Raw genomic sequence first — 17,131 nt, 5'->3', positions numbered from 1 at the left:
TGTACTTTTTATATGTTAGAGAGCACTTGAGGAATGATGCCACATTTAACTTAATTCTGTGAAGCCAGGGATCTAGCAGAGTACGAAACATTTTGTGTGCTCCATAAATATATAATTACAATAAAATTTTTTTATTCATTCAATAAACAACTACTTTAAGTGGTTTTTCTAATAAAATTAAAGTCCATGTTTTAATTGAGGTTACTTTTTCCATTCAAACAATAAACAAACTGGAAAGTCAAGGCTAACTAATTTTTATAGAGTTATTGAGTTTTTCAAAGTACAATCTTTGATACACTCTTATAAAAGTCGAGTCTAAAGTGTTACATCTCAACTTGAATATGAGGAAACATGAAGTTTAGAGCTTAAGCAACCTGCAAATAACCACACAATTATGAAATATCAGAGAGGGTCTCATTTTACTGACCTTCTCCCATTGGTACTCTTTGCTTCATAGGAGGCCCCACTCCTCTACTCATAATATTGTTCCATGAATAACAATTCATCTGACCTGTCAGAGGACGCACTATTCTAAATAAATGAAATCAAGCCAAAAACCTGAGAGGAAATAAAATTCCTTAATAGCTTCCTGTTCTAGCTTTATACTCTGCATTTCAAAAACAGAAGGATGATACATATAAGACATTCCACTGGACCTCCTAATAGATTGAATTCTCTGTTTTAATTGAGATGGGTCAATGATACCACGGAATTGTCAAGGATAACTATATTCAAATATTCAATAAATTTTTAAAAAGCTATTATATACTGTGCAAGATACTGTCTACACTGTAAATGTAGAATACACTATTGAAAATGGTTGAATCATATGTTAGCAGAATCATCATTTAGATTATTTTCTCAAAGGTGCAGTACCTGTAGTGTTCCTTGCTCCATCTTTCCAAGTATCCGGAGTAATAACGGTACCAAGTTTCTTTTCACCTTTTATAAAAACAAAGGAGATTGAGGAAATGTGGGTCTGTTACTTAGCACAAATTACTACCTTCAAAAGAATAAAGTGAAATAACAATATCCTTGGTTCTAGGACAGAGGCATCAAACACAGCTTCATGTGGCTCACAACATTTTTAAGTATTGCCCCTCAAAGAGATTAAAATATAATTGGGAAATAGTTAACAAAATAAATAAAATACAATAAAACAGAGATGATTTTACATTTTAAATGAAGTCAATATGTGGCTTACAGAGAGCTTTATGTTATGATCTAGTGGTCCCCCACTTATATTTAGATTTGACACCATTGTACTAGGATTCTCAGTAATAAAGAAGAGTATACTACAGTAAAAAGCAATAGCACCTATACCAATCAGACTCCCAAAAAACTATTTTAATGATCTAGAAAAAATAACAACAAAGTTCATATGGAAAAACAAAAGGTCAAGAATTTCAAGGGAATTAATGAAAAAAAAATCAAATGAAGGTGGCCTAGCTGTACCAGATCTAAAATTATATTATAAAGCAGCAGTTACTAAAACCATCTGTATTGGCTAAGAAATAGACTAGTTGATCAATGGAATAGGTTAGGTTCAAAGGACAAAATAGCCAATAACTTTAATAATCTAGTGTTTGACAAACCCAAAGACCCCAGTTTTGGGGATAAGAACTCATTATTTGACAAAAATTGCTGGGAAAATTGGAAATTAGTATGGCAGAAACTAGGCATTGACCCACACTTAACACCATACACCAAGATAAGGTCAAAATGAGTTCATGACCTAGGCATAAAGAATGAGATTATAAATAAATTGGAAGAACATAGGATAGTTTACCTCTCAGATCTGTGAAAGAGGAAGGAATTTATGACCAAAGAAGAACTAGAGACCACTATTGATCACAAAATAAAAAATTTTGATTATATCAAATTGAAAAGTTTTTGTACAAACAAAACTAATGCAGACAAGATTAGAAGGGAAACAATAAACTGGGAAAACATTTTTATAGTCAAAGGTTCTGATAAAGGCCTCATTTCCAAAATATATAGAGAACTGACTCTAATTTATAAAAAATCAAGCCATTCTCCAATTGATAAATGGTCAAAGGATATGAACAGACAATTCTCAGATGAAGAAATTGAAACTATTTCTAGCCATATGCTCCAAGTCATTATTAATCAGAGAAACGCAAATTAAGAGAACTCTGAGATACCACTACACACCTGTTAGATTGGCTAGAATGACAGGGAAAGGTAATGCGGAATGTTGGTGGGGATGTGGGAAAACAGGAACACTGATACATTGTTGGTGGAATTGTGAACACATCCAGCCATTCTGGAGAGCAATTTGGAACTATGCTCAAAAATTTATCAAAAAGTTATCAAAAAGTGCATACCCTTTGATCCAGCAGTGTTTCTACTGGGCTTATACCCCAAAGAGATACTAAAGAAGGGAAAGGGACTTGTATGTGCCAAAATGTTTGTGGCAGCCCTGTCTGTAGTGACTAGAAACTGGAATTTGAGAATCAATTGGAGAATGGTTGGGTAAATTGTGGTATATGAATGTTATGGAATATTATTGTTCTGTAAGAAATGACCAGCAGGATGAATACAGAGAAGGCTGGTGAGACTTACATGAACTGATGCTAAGTGAAATGAGCAGAACCAGGAGATCATTATATACTTCAACAACAATACTGTATGAGGATGTATTCTGATGGAAGTGGATTTCTTTGACAAAGAGATCTAACTCAGTTTCAATTGATCAAGGATGGACAGAAGCAGCTACACCCAAGAAAGAACACTGGGAAATGAATGTAAACTGTTTGCATTCTTGTTTTTCTTCCCAGGTTATTTTTTATGTTCTGAATCCAATTCTTCCTCTGCAACAAGAAAACTTCAGTTCTGCACACATATATTGTATCTAGGATATACTATAACCTATTTAACATGTAAAGGACTGCTTGCCATCTGGGGGAAGGAGTGGAGGGAGAGAGGGGAAAAATCAGAAGTGAATGCAAGGGATAATGTAAAAAAATTACCCAGGCATGGGTTCTAACAATAAAAAGTTATAATAAAAAAAATGATAAATTTTTAAAAAAGAAATAGCACCAATTAAGAAAGACAAGAATAACATGTATTATAAATATAGGTCTTTCACAATTATGTATATAGCAATATTAGGTATATAGTTTGACTTCTAGTATAATAATTCATAGAAGTGCAAGGAATATTACAAGGAAATTTTTATTACTATAAGTAAACCTAGAAGGCAAAAACTGTATATATACTATCCAGTGCTGCTCATGATCATTAACAATTGCAGATGACGCGCTAGTCTTTTGCCCTTTATCCCTACAATACCACAAACACCTTAAACTTAGTATTGTGAATTCAGTTTACCCCAGCTACACCTGGCACTTACTAATTCATTTGCTAATAAAAATTCCCTGCTGCCCTTCTCCCACTTTAACTTCTTTGAAGAAGAATGAGCCACAGAGGGCAAACTCTATTTCTTTTGATTCTACCCTCCCATCATGATAGGATCTGGTAATACAGGCACCCCATTTAACTGATAATCCTGTTCTATGGATATTAAACTCCTATCTCCTCTTTTGTCCTAATCTTGGTGATTTTTTTTTTTAATAATAGTTTTTTATTTTCAAAATACACACGAAGATAGTTTTCAACATTTATCTTGCAAAACTTTGTGTTTCAAATTTTTCTCCCTCCCTTCCCCCCAACCCCTCTTCCTCAGATGGCAAGTAATCCAATATAGGTTAAACATGTGCAATTCTTCTAAACATATTTCCACATTTATCATGCTGCACAAGAAAAATCAGATCCAAAAAAAGAAAAGAAAAGAAAAGAAAAAAAAAAAGCAAACCACAACAAAAACAGTGAAAACATCATGTTGTGATCCACACTCAGTCCCCAGAGTCCTTTTTCTGGATAGATGGCTCTCTTCATCACAATTCTATTGGAATTGGTCTGAATCATCTCACTGCTGAAAAGAGTCATGTCCAACAGGATTGATCATCATATAATCTTGTTGTTTTGTAGAATTATCTCTTAGTTCTACTCACTTCACTCAGCATCAGTTCACGTTAAGTCTCTCCAAGCCTTTCTGTAATCATCCTGATGATTGTTCCTTATAGAACAATAATATTCCATAACATTCATATACCATAAAACTTTTTCAGCCATTACCCAAATGATGGGAATCCACTCACTTTCTAGTTCCTTGCTATCACAAAAAAGAATGCAACAAACATTTTTTGCATGTGTGGATTCTTTCCCCCTTTTTATGATCTTTTTGTTAATCCCAGTGATTTAAAGTAGCTGTCTAATAAAACAAAATCTTCTCATTCATTTCTCCCCACTAATCCTATCTAGCTCATCCTTCACCCACTCTTCGGTTCTATCCTCTTTCACCTTTCCTTCCATTTTGCCCTCCAGAATCCCTATTCTGTGTTAACAAATTCTCCTTCACCCTAGATCACTTCCTCTCACATTCTGTCTATTTTCTACTGTTTAAGAGAAGCCTTTTCTCTAGAAAGACTCTTCCAGTGGGAGTTGGTCTTTAATACTCCCCCAGACTAAGTAGGAGTAAGGAGTCTGCTATATAAGCTAAGTTAGTTTTTCCCTAAAAAGCAATGAAGCTGTCCCCAAGACTTGGTTGGCTGAGGAGACTAAGACTATGATTCAGTTTCCTAGTTTGGCCTAATTCTTTGTTTTATAGTCTTGATCCTTGTATATGGGATTAAGTCCACAGGAGCAGGTGAGACCACAAGTGAAGCAGCATAGAGAGGAGTCAGGACTGAGTCCTGAGGGACATCTGTGGTGAGAGGATGGGACCTGGAAGAGGGTCCAGCAAATGAAACTGAGGAGTGGTTTGATAGGTAGGAGGAGAAGCAGGAGAGAGAGTGTTGTCCTGAAAACCTGAAGGAAAGAAAGTATCAAGTTGAGGAGAGTGATCAACTGTGTCAAAGGTCAAAGTCTGAGTGAGAAAGGTTATTGAAGGTGAAAGGTCAAGGAGAAGGAGAATTGAGAAAAAGCCACTGGATTTGGCAACAGAGAGGTCACTGGTAACTGGAGAGAGTAGGCTGGGGAAATGTTAAGGCTGGAAGCTGGATTATAAGGAGTTAAGGAGTGAGAGGAGAGAAAGTCTAGGCTATTCTTTCCCTTGAAAGATGAAGCTGCTGCCTAATTTACTGAAGAAAAACAAAACAAAACAAAATACCCAAACCACAGTCATAAGCTCGAGCTACCTCCCACACCAATGTTCACTTCACCCAGACTTTCAGTCCAAAAATAGTTTCAGATGCTTTAAATGGCCCTTGTTATCAACTATTCACGTAGACGGTTTCACCTGACTCCAAAGACCACAGAACTAAAAATAGCCAAGAAGGCCAAGAAAGTATGGACCCTTTTCGAGGGTTATGATTAGGAAGAAACCCCAGAGCTAGTCTGGGCCAAGTCTGACACAGCAAATCAGGGGCATTTCTGATAAAGACTTACTCCCCTCAGGTCCTACCTCCTCCTTTCTCTCCTCAGGGACTTCTATTCCTGAAAGGCTCAGCGTTCAAGCCTTGCTAGGCCAAGCAACTGCCTTGCACTGCTTCTGGGCCTGGTCCACACTCCCTCACTCCATGGGCCACCTATAAAGGCTACAGCTTAGAGACAAATGAGGATAACAGAAATCTTAAAGTAGGCCGTTTTTAATTATAGTTCAATTATTATATAATTTAATGTCAAGACCTGTAGGACAGAGCACAGAAGTTTATTTCTGACAATACCAAAGACTTGCTGAGTGACACTAGGCATTCTGCCTTACCTATCCCTGAGTCTACAAAACTGGGGTAATAATCCGTGAGTACAAATCCCCATCCACATTCAGAAGTAAATTTTGATAATTATAGTATATCAGCAATAACATCTGAACAGTGCTTTAATGTTTTCTAAGGGTATTCCCAGCAAGCACCCTGATAATGAGGTTGATAATGCAAGTTTTATTGTCACTAATCTGGAGATAGGAAACTGAGGCACAAATTCATTAAGGCACCTGCTGAGTCAGGCAATGAGCAAGTATCAAAAGTGGGACTGAAATCCAATCTTGTGATTTCTCTTCCACTGCAACATTGTGCAGTATAAATCATATCCAGAGGCTGGATTTATCGGGTTTTTTCCCTGTCAAAAAGGACATTATCAACAAGCATGTGCCAGGCACTGTGCTAAGTGCTGGAGACAAAGATATAAAGAATGAAACAATGGCTAGTTTCATGCATTTCAATGGGGAAAACAATAAGGACACATATAAATATAAGTTGAATGACTACAAAGACAAAGCAATTTGGGAAGGCAGATAATAGCAGTTGAAGTGATCAAGAAAGACTCCATGTGGCCAGAATCAAGCTCCAAAAAGAAAAGTATATGTCTCATTACAACTTTCTTCCTAGTGATCCTCTTAAGTTATGGATATGACTGATCTTACCCTTACTTTTAGAAGATACTTCTGAGCTGAAGACTAGTGAAACAGCTTCTAGAAGGTTAAGAACTTTTATAGAAAAAAGTTAACATTGCATTAAAATAATTCCAGTTAGGAATTAAGCCCAATTAGGCTCAGAAGGCAATAGTCTAGGGTCCTGCCTTATAATATTCAGAGCAGCCAAAAGGCAGTGAACCTCAAAATGGGGAGCAATAGTTTTGTTAACAGTTAATATTTGACAGTGTTAAAAGATTCATTTGGTCTAGTATACCTGCAAAAAGGAAAATACTAGGGTAGAAGCTAGGTCTAATTTAGCTCTGTAATTGTGGAAATTCACCTCATCTCCCTCACTTACTTAGAAATGAGGGATAATTCACCTCACTCAGAGTTATGAAATTTAACTTTAAAGATAACTTAATTGTAAGCAAACTCATATGTAGATATATTAGTCTAAAACTTCTTTATAAACATTGCACACATTTTAAAAAGTTTTCTATTTTGCTTTTTTGGCGCCACCAAGTGACAAAAATGTGCAATACTAGCAAATCAAATGAAAATATAGATGAAAACAATGTAAATTAACATACTTTGAAAAGTGAAATTAAGACCCAAAACAATCACATTAAAAAAAAAATTAATTATTGCTTCTCTAAAGCTCAATTTCCTCATTTGTAAAATGGGAAAGTACTTACAGTAACCACTTTACAGGATTATGTTGAGCAATATACTTTCAAATCACTAATATAAAGAAGAGGTGTTATTATATGCAAGAAACTGTACTGGATGCACATAAAAACAAATGAGGCCAGAAAGGGATTTAAAATCTATTATTGTAGTTAACCCATCTACACATAGTGTATTGTTTTATAAATGTCATTACTTCTCTATTTCCACATCTCCTCCAGTTGAAAGGCAGCCAATTGAGGGTAAGGCCTACCTTTCACTTTATCATATCTTCCCCAAATACCTATGTAATTTAGTAAAGGAGAAAATTGGTAGACAAAGAGTGACATGTCCTAAGAAGGGAGGAAGAGGAAAAAAATGTTTATTTAGAATGCTTCAAAAGGAGAGAGCATGGTGGGGAAAAAAAGTGAAAAATGGAGCTGAAGTCACAGACAACCACTTAATTTATCTCACAAGTTGTCTCTGATAAGCTCTTATTCCATTTCCCCTACACTCTTATTTCTGTGGGAAACAAAATCATACTCTTATACTTATTAAATTGGATGAAACAAGAATATAATAATATTGATTCAGCAAATATTTGCTGAGTGCCATATCATGGCACCGGGGCTCCTGCCTGGTCTCCTCCCTTTTTTGGGAAAAAATGAAAGACCATTTTCCTGCCTTTGTAGAAAGGGGAGAAAATGCCATTCTAATCTACCTCCTGTTAGGTCTTCTGAGGAAAGGGGAAGAGGGAGAAGTACATAATTCCTTCAGCTTCCCAGCATTTGTCTCTTCACTTGAACTACTTCAGGCAAGCACTCACTCTCTGGAAAATGCCCCTGAACGTCATTCCAAAATTAAATCTAGTCATATCCTTCTTCCACTAATTCTGAAGGCTAGATTATAATCATTCAAACCCCATTCTGCATCTAGTCTGATACATCAATCCCTCAGTTCTTCCCTATGTCATCCATTGCTCTTGCACTAGCTATATTTTCATTCCTTCCCCATTGTGACTCCACCTTGATGAACTAGTTTAATTCTACAGTATTCTCTTTGACGCCATTCCTTGGCACCTTTCTTATTTTTGCCAATCACTGCATGTTAGCTTTGACCTTGGATCATTCCCATCATCTGTTTCTACTCAGGAGCTGATGAACAAAGCAAATCTAAGCTCTGTAGGAAGGAAAAAATCCCAAGAAAGGAAGATAGCCCAAAATATAATGTTGTCTCAGGGTCTGTCCTGAAACCCTCTTTTCTTATCCTTCTATACCATTTCTCTTAGTAATCTTACCTAATCCCATGGACTCAATGATCATTATCTCTATGGTGGTGATTTTCAGATCTAATTTTCCAGCACTAACTTTTCTCCTGACCTCCCACTTTATAATCTCCAACTAATTATTAGATATTTCAAAGTGGATATCTTATAAATATCTCAAACTCAACATGTCTAAAATAGAACTCATCTTTCCCTCTTTCTAATTTCCCTATATCTACTAAGCATACTATCACCAGTCCCCTCAGCTCTGGTCTCAGATCTGGAGATACATTATTTCCCTGGCCAGCACACCCTCAGCATCCCAGAAGAAATCATCAGATTAAAGGGGATAGATGTTATCTATGTTATCTTGAGCTCCTCATTTTGCTCCCACACTTCCCCCTGATAGCCAATCTGTTGCCAAGTATTATTGATTTTATCTCTAACATCTTTCATACATGTCCTCTTCTTTTCTCTGACACTGTCACCCTGATACAGATCTTCATCACGTCAAACCTGGAGCACTGTATTAGCCCACTAGTCCCTGCCACAAGTGCCCCCATCCTCCACTCAGCTGAAAAACGATCTGCCTAAAAGGCAGGTCTGTCCACTTCATTTACCATTCCATAAACCCCAACAGCTCTTATGACCTCCACAATCACACATAACCTCCTCTGGCAGTCAAAGTGCTTTACAACCAGCCCCTCCTACCTATTTAGTCTTCTTATTCTCCTCCCCCTTCCCCCCACTCTGCGATCCAATGGCACTGGTCTCCCAGTGGGTCCTCATACAATGTGCTCCCAAGCTGGGAATGCTCTCACCATCTCTGCCTCCAGGTCCAAATCCTGAACAATAATTCGTTTTATTCAGGAAGTCTTTCCTGGTTCCCCTTAATACTGGTGCCTGTTGATAACCTGCAATTTATGTTGTATCTATCTTGTTTGTATAAAGCTGCTTTGCTCGTTGAGTTACTTGAAAGGGCACTCTTTTGCCTTTCTTTGTATCCCCAATGTTTTAGCAAATTGCCTGGCACATAAAAGTGTTTCCTAAATACTTACAGATGGACTGATTAGCTGCCTACAATGGGCACATTGTGAAGAATAAAAAAATGAGAATAGTCCAACTTCTTAAGGACTTTATGATCATCATTCTTAAAGAGTTTATAATCTCATACCTATATATACGTATACCTACATATGCACATATCAACGTATGCATATATTCATATACATAATGTTAATTAGAAAGTAATTAAATGTCAAATAAATGTTAGAATCATCATTTTGGATTATTAGATTATTATAGAGGTTGAAAGATCATAGTGGGTCTACAACGAAGGGGAATTAAACTAGATCTTGAAAGATATATGGTAATGACAAAGTCATATTTTGGGGTTCAGGAAGAGATCAGCCTTAGTGATTTTTTTTTTTAAAGAGAAGCTAATGATCAATTCAAAACTGATCAATTTATAAGTTTGGAGGATTTTTAAAAAAATCAACTTTCTAATCTGGGCTAAAGAAAGAGATTTCAGGGTGTGATGGAAATAACAGTCATTGAACATAAATGTGAATATAGGACACAGGATCCAGTCAACTCGGTGCTGTGGGGAAGGCCCTGGCCCCCAATGGATTTCAAGTCAAAAAATCTTCCTTTAAATCCCTGTTCTGTCACTACTTCCAAGGTCTTGGACAAATTAATTATCTGGGGCGTCAGTTTTCTCATCTCTAAAATTAGAGAATCTAAGCCTATGATCCTTTTGATTATGTACATTAATATATGATTCATATGTAACATGATCCTAGTGCTGGTGACACTGGGGAGCTGACAGTAGGCTTGTGAGCTGGCGACCGACGAAAGATAATAGAGCCGCAGTGTGGATTTAGAGGAGACATATCTGATCAGGCTCCGGCCTCAAGCGGAGGAAAAAGGTGGAAAAGGAGGTTAAAGGATGACGAAGCAGCAGGACAGGACTTGCTGACATCGGAAAGAAGAGGTAGAGGATCAGAGAAAAGGGAAGGGGGGGCCAGGATCCAAATCATCTCCAGGAACCTCAGGAGGGTGGGCCTGAAATCGAGAAAGGGTCGCGCTTTTATCTGTCCCCTCTTTCTCCTCTGCCCCTACCCCAATACCCGGAGGCGCCAAGTCCCCTTACTCACATTTTTCGCAAACCATTCTGTCAGAAGGACCAAGCCGGCTTAACTACTTTCCCAAAGGCACAGGTTTCTTCGAAATGTAAACAGCTCTTCAGCCGAGTACCTCCTTCCGGGTCACAAGGGATTTACTTCCGTCTTTGTAATTTCACCCTACACCTGAAGTGCCGCAGGAGAAGCGGTGATGGGAAAGAGGGCGGGGTTTGTCTCCTCTTTCCGGCCTCTCTCCCTCTCCGATTGGCTGCTGAGGCTTCCCATCCATTACCGAGAAAGCTTACGCGCGCGCGCGCACGTGTGTGTGCGCCTGCGCGTAATGCGCGCCTGCCAGTCGCACCTGAGAGCCGAGGAGGGCGGGAGCTCGGTCTCAGGTGTTGACTTTTCCCTTATCTCCCACCCATTTCTCCTCGGCCCGAGATTCAGGTATGCTAGAATGAGAATCTGGGGGTGGGGAGGCCACCACACTCTTCTCCGCTAGGGTCCTGCCTCTAATGCGGAGGGTGAGTTCCTCCTGGGAGCCCCCGCTTCCCTCTTGCTGCCCCTCTCAATCCAGGCTACCTCTTTGGGGTTCCCTCTCCTCCTTACTGTCCTCACTTCTTTCCCTTTCTCTCATGCTTTCTTCTGGGATATTGGGGCTGCCCCGGGCCAGAGGAATAACGAATCATCTCCATATCACAGATCTGAGAGCCAGAACTTGCGCCTCCTGGACCGGTACTTCACTGGTCAGCAAGTGGGAACAATATCTTCGTGTGAATGTTCTTTCCAAAGTAGAGTGAGATTTGGGAGAAACTTCCTAGTTTCTCCTTACTTTTGTGGGATCCTAGTTTTGGACCTGGAGTATCTTGACCAACTCCGCGGCTTTGCAGGCTCTGGATATGAAAAGTTTTTATGTCTAAGGTCTCGCATTAAATAAATGTCAAATAGGAGTCGAAAACAACCCTTTGCCTATATGCAGTCCCCATTCTGTTACGCTTCTCTCTGTCCACTCTGATCCTTTTCCACACGCAGGTTTCATAAGGTATTTGGCTTTATCTGTAGCGGCAGGGATAGATTGGAGACAGCCAGGTGGCGCAGGAGTCTGGAAGACCCGGATTCAAATTTGTCTTAGCATTTACCAAGAATGTGACCCTAGGCGTGTCACTAAATCTGTGCCTGTTTGCTCCTCTCTAGAGTGGCAATAACATAATAAAGCTTACCTCCCGGGGTTATGAGGATAAAATTAGACAAAATTTGAGACGTTTTGCAAACTTAAAGCTATATTCATGCTTGCTATTATTTTTAATAATAATAGAGGTTCTTTAGCCTCAAACTTAGTATGATTGGTACGTAGGGACTATTTCTCAGTTTCTGGCTCTGCCCTTCCTGCTTGAAATTCTCTCCTCTCTGCCTTCTAGGACTCTTCTGGCTTCCTTCAAGGCTCAGCTAAAATTCTACTTCTTAGAAAAGCCTTTGCTTTTTCTTCTTAGTGCTACTGCCTTGTCTTTAAGATCTTCAATTTATCCTGTATAATATGTATATGTGCGTTGTTATTTGTTTGTTATCTCTCCCATTAGGTTGTGAAATTCTTGAAGGCACTGTTTTTACCTTTGTTTTGTATCCCTAGTGCTTAGCAAAGTGCCTGGTACATAGATAATTAATGCTTGTTGAGTTGTAGGAAGTTGGAGTTCCTTGGTTCAGAATGGTGTGATTAAACATTCCAGGTTTTATCAGTACCATGCTTTGTTTTGAAGATCTTTGTCGTGTCTCTTGGCATTTGATAAAAGTTGTAAATAAGATATTGTAGTATTGTAATATTAGCAAATGTAAGAAACGGTAATAATTTTGGCAGAAATTATATTTTTCAGGAGTTTCCAGTGCAAAGCTTTGATTCTAGCTGTAGCCAGTGCTACAGGCTGATAAATTTCATAGTCCTTTGTAAATGAACCTCTCTTATCTTTGGCATATGACCATAACGAAAATAGATAGACTCAGTACCATGCATATAGTGGGCACTTAATAAATGTTTGATTTAGCTTCCACAAGAGCTTTTTTTGATTTTTCACAAAACAGTTATCAACAGACTCTTAATATAATAAATTTGCTTACCGGTTGAGCATTTATTAAACACTGTGTGTGAGACCCTGTCCTTAACATTAAGAATACAAAGGGGGACAGCTAGCTGGCTCAGTGGATAGAGCACCAGCTCTGAAGTCTGGAGGACCTGAGTTCAAATGTGATCTCAGACACTTAACACTTCCTAGCTGTTTGACTTTAGGCAAGTTATTTAACCCCAGTTGCCTCAGGGAAAAAATAAAAAGAATACAAAGGAAAAAGCAAAAATAAAAAACAGTCTCTGCCCTCAAGGAGCTTACATTTTAATGGAAACCACGGCTAAATAAAAAAGAGTATACTAGTTACTTATAGAGTAGTTCCAAGGTAACTTTAGAGGCCAAAGTCCCAATAGCTGTTGGGACTAAGAAAGGTTTTCAGCTAAAAAGTAGTTTTGAATGTAGGAAGTTAAGAGGCAGAGCATTCCAGATATGAAGAACAGCCAGTGTAAAGGCAAAAGAGCAGGCAGTTACAAAAAGCCATGTCATACTCAAAAAGAGAAGGATCCTTACAGACTACATATTGACCTGGAAAACCACAAATTCACATTTCTATGTTTTATTTTGTTAAACATTTTTCAATTATATTTTAATATAATTTAGGCACCACTCCTGAATTTGATACCTCTGGTGTCAAGATAGCAAATGGTTTGGGTTGTAGAGGTAGAAGATCAGGATGGATAAAAAGATTAAATATGAGCAGAAGATATAATGCTATTGGAGTTAATAACATATTTGAATCTATGATAAAATTTGTGTTCTAAAATGTATTTACTATTCTAAAGTTGCTTTAAGTTAAAGTTCCTTGTTTTAAAATTTGAAATGTTTAGCACAAATAGATCTTATTGTTAATATGTATTAGTCTTAAATAAAATTCAATTTGCTTTTCAGTGGGTACACCTTCAGGAAGCACCATGAAAGACACAGATATCAAGAGACTGTTTTATGCTCACCTTTTCTGTGTTTTTTCCATCATTCTAACTACCTTCACTCCATCTTTATTCTTGGAGGACTTCTCAGTCTTGGAAACACACTTGACATGGTTGTGTATCTGTTCTGTATGTGTAACCATTGTCAATGTAGTATTATATTTGCTAATAAAACCAAATCCATCTGCTAAGAGAAGCTCAATTTCACATAAGGTAAGACTTACTTGACAATAACTGATTTTGGGGAAGTGTCTCTTTTGAGGAAAAAAGTGTAGTTATGAGAGAGAATTAATATAGAACTCTCTAAATTATGTCAACAGTGAATTAGCAGCTGTTCTTAATCAAATCTACTTTTAAATTCAGTGGCATTTGATTTGCCAGAATGTACTCACAATTGATGTATAGGGGGCTAGTATTTCATGAAGGCTGCTGCTCCTTCCATCCATTTTTGACTTATATTCTTATTTCATTTGCCTATATTTTTAGAAATATTTAAATAGTCTATATTTAGAAAATATAGCATAAAGGATTGACCTTGGAATAAGAAAGACCTTACTTCTGACATATCCTTGGTGACTGTGGGCAAGTCATTTAATTTGTCCATGCTCTAGGCAACTGTAAGACAATTAATTATAGTTACCAATGACCAGAGATTTTTTTTACACCTAGATGATTTCATCTGGTTTTAAAGGTTCATATTAAAAAAAAAAAATCTTCTAAAGAGGAGCTACTTATTGCAAGGGAGGACTGCCTTTTTTTATATTTTGTGAGGAGTTGTGCAATATGAATTAATTATGGGATTTTTAAGTATAATCTTTTCAAGTCACTGGTAAAGATGACTAAAAAGTAGCTGGCTTGCAGGTTTTTAAATCTGTCTTGGTGGAATTAGTTAAATCACTATAGTATAGGAAATCAAATATTGCTATAATAAATTGATATGTCTTCTGATGCAATTTGTATTACTTTGGGAGCTTAAAGGAAATTTTAAGTTGCCTTATTTTAAAATCTAATGTGTTTTTAAAAATTTAAGCTTTATTTGGGCAGGTTGTAGGCATGTTGGCCAATATGTAGATGGTCAATTTCTGAATATACATTTGTGTAAGATAAATTCTATTGTTCTATTGGTTCTTTACTTACTAAATTTTAAGTACAAAGTTTCTCCAAGTATTTTGTTATTTTCTTCTATATAAAAATCATTACATTTATTTAGTTCCCTAATTGTTGGGAGAGAGGGCCGGTGGGCAATGACGTGAAAATGAAAGGTCACTTTTTTTTTTCATTTTCCATTGGTAGAACTTTGGGCAAGTCACTTAATATCTTGGGTCTAAATGTCTCTGATTAAAAAAATGTGAGTTGAATTAGATCACAGTATCCATGATCATTTAATGATTTAGAAATCATAATTACTGAAATTTATGTATTTCAGTAAATTAATGAATTTTCTTCTAATCAACAATAAATTTATATGAAGTTTCTGCTAGCTTCTAATGCATAAACCTGTAATCTGTCTCTGATCAATCATCTATGGGAAAAGGGTGTATGTTGCCCACAGTCACAGAAGAAGTAAATAACCAAGGCAGGATTTGAATCTGTTTTCTGATCCTACAATAACTATGCTCTTTCCAGTATAATATGTTGCTTTCTCATTAAGATTTTATAAAATAGAAACAGTATGGCAAGCTGTAGAGTGCTAGACTTCAAATTTCGAACATAAGCTTTGAAGCTTGCCTTAGACATTTAGCAGCAGTGTGACAATGGGCAAATTATTTTGACTTTTCTGAGTTTTCATTCCTCTTGTGTCCAAAAAAACCCATCTCCCAGGATTGTAAATCAAATGAAATACGTGTAAAGTGTTTGCAAACTTTTAACATGTCAATATTCCTTTAAATATTAACCACATAGCACTTACTATATATTAATCAAAAAATACCTTAAGGCTTTTAATAATACTTTCACATGAACAGTGTTCTGGCACTATATGCTGCAGCCTAGGATTCCAGGGTTTGGAAACAGATTTGATATCTGTATTACCTACTGTCCTGTAATTATTGTGTATAGAACAGTATTTGACCTTAAGTATATTCTGTAGAAGGTCAAGATATTTCACAATCTTTTTTCCCCTGTATTTATTTTAAAGGGGAAGAGAGGAAATATTAAGTTTGTTCCAGGCACTATGCTAAGCACTTTACAAGTATTATCTCATTTGATCATCACAATAATAACAATAGCTGACATTTATTGTGTGCCAGCTCCTATACTAATAAGTGCCTTACTATTATCATCTCTTTTTCTCTCTCTCTTTCTCTCTCTCTCACTCTCTCTCTTTTTTTTTTTTTTTTTTTTTTGTTCCTTAAAGCAGCCTTGGGAGGTTTGTGTTGTTGTTATCCTTATTTTACAATTGAGGAGACTGGTAAAATGACCTGCCCAAGGTCACATGGTTAGTCCTCATCAGAGGCTAGATTTGAATTCAGATCTCCTTGAACCAGATCTAGCACTCCATCCATTGCACTACCTCACTTTTTGATGTGCTAAGGTTATTTGGTATAAATAAAATGATAAATTTGATATCTTTGTAATAATAATGCTACCTTCAAAGGTGTTTTTTTTTTTTGTGTGTGTGTGGTTTTTTTTAGATATCCAGACTTCTGAAATCTTGTGTCTACTTTTTTATATCTTGCCTACTCTATCATACAATCATTGTTCTGTATGGAGCACCACTAATAGAGTAAGTCTTAATTTACTAACTTATGTCACATGAATTTTTTCTTGGTAACTAATTTACAATCTAAGATGCACCTTAGAAAATGCTTATGGTTAAAGAAGATCCACTAGATCACTAGGTATGTAGCATTTGTATCTTAATAGTGGTCTCTATTAATAAATCAAAGGTCAGTGTTGTCATTTTATTTTTCCTTAAAGAAGTAGCCAGATAATTATATTTATTTGATGTTTTTGAGTTCATTTCTGAGTGATAATTTTCTTAACTCTTGCCTTGTTGAGATATTTAGATAATCTGCAAAAATATTAAATGCCAAAGAATCATTTATATTTAGCACATTGAATCTGAGTAAAATAACACTCCTAAAGAATCTGTTGCATACTAAGTAGAGCTTTATAATTTTATTTACATAATTCATTGCCTTCATGAACCTTTTGTTACTTAAAAAAGTAAGTCTTGAATCCTTTTTAGAATAATTCCAATTTCTGAATTAAGACATAAATTAATAAATTGTTTTGTGTTCTGTGTTCATTTAAAGTTTACCTTTTAGTAATTTTAAGCTTAAATAATAATTTGGTTATTTGATGAATGAATGAAACATTTATGTAAATGCTTTCTATGTGCAAAGCATCATGGGAATAAATAGAAAAGAAGGGTTCCCTCTTCTTAATGGGAAAGACAATACATAGGGAAGATTTAAGATGCAAGATCCCAGGTCTTTTATGCAGATTCACAAAGCAAATAATAAGGGCTCTTCCTTAATTTCATTTCCACTGACAAAACCCTTCTAGTTTCTGATGTTCAACTGTTTGGCAGTTCTGAGGACTTTGGTGGTGAGAACCTTCCTTTCTGGGTCGTCAGTGGCTGTGTCTCTCCAGAATTT

The 17,131-nt window shown here is 36.6% G+C and overlaps 2 protein-coding genes across 6 annotated transcripts in view; one reads left to right on the top strand and one right to left on the bottom strand.

The window, feature by feature from the left end:
- CRIPT (CXXC repeat containing interactor of PDZ3 domain) overlaps positions 1-10,662 on the bottom strand; it is a 72,120-nt gene extending 61,458 nt beyond the window's left edge. For 2 of the 3 annotated variants that reach the window (XM_051975212.1, XM_051975214.1), the window contains exons 1-2: positions 10,523-10,662; positions 877-942 (exon numbers count right to left, since the gene is read on the bottom strand). In XM_051975212.1, coding sequence (XP_051831172.1) covers positions 877-942; positions 10,523-10,538 — 82 coding nt within the window. In that variant the 5' untranslated portion in view covers positions 10,539-10,662. The remainder of the gene's footprint in view (positions 1-876; positions 943-10,522) is intronic. The other variant, XM_051975211.1, reaches the window with a different exon arrangement.
- Positions 10,663-10,797: 135 nt separating this feature from the next.
- PIGF (phosphatidylinositol glycan anchor biosynthesis class F) overlaps positions 10,798-17,131 on the top strand; it is a 40,209-nt gene continuing 33,875 nt past the window's right edge. The window contains exons 1-3 of one of the 3 annotated variants that reach the window (XM_051975209.1): positions 10,798-10,936; positions 13,492-13,742; positions 16,163-16,254. In XM_051975209.1, coding sequence (XP_051831169.1) covers positions 13,515-13,742; positions 16,163-16,254 — 320 coding nt within the window. In that variant the 5' untranslated portion in view covers positions 10,798-10,936; positions 13,492-13,514. The remainder of the gene's footprint in view (positions 10,937-13,491; positions 13,743-16,162; positions 16,255-17,131) is intronic. The other 2 variants (XM_051975208.1, XM_051975207.1) reach the window with 2 other exon arrangements.

The sequence above is a fragment of the Antechinus flavipes genome, chromosome 2, assembly GCF_016432865.1.
Source record: "Antechinus flavipes isolate AdamAnt ecotype Samford, QLD, Australia chromosome 2, AdamAnt_v2, whole genome shotgun sequence".
Taxonomy (NCBI): Eukaryota; Metazoa; Chordata; class Mammalia; order Dasyuromorphia; family Dasyuridae; genus Antechinus; species Antechinus flavipes.
This window is presented reverse-complemented; position numbering and strand designations above follow the sequence as displayed.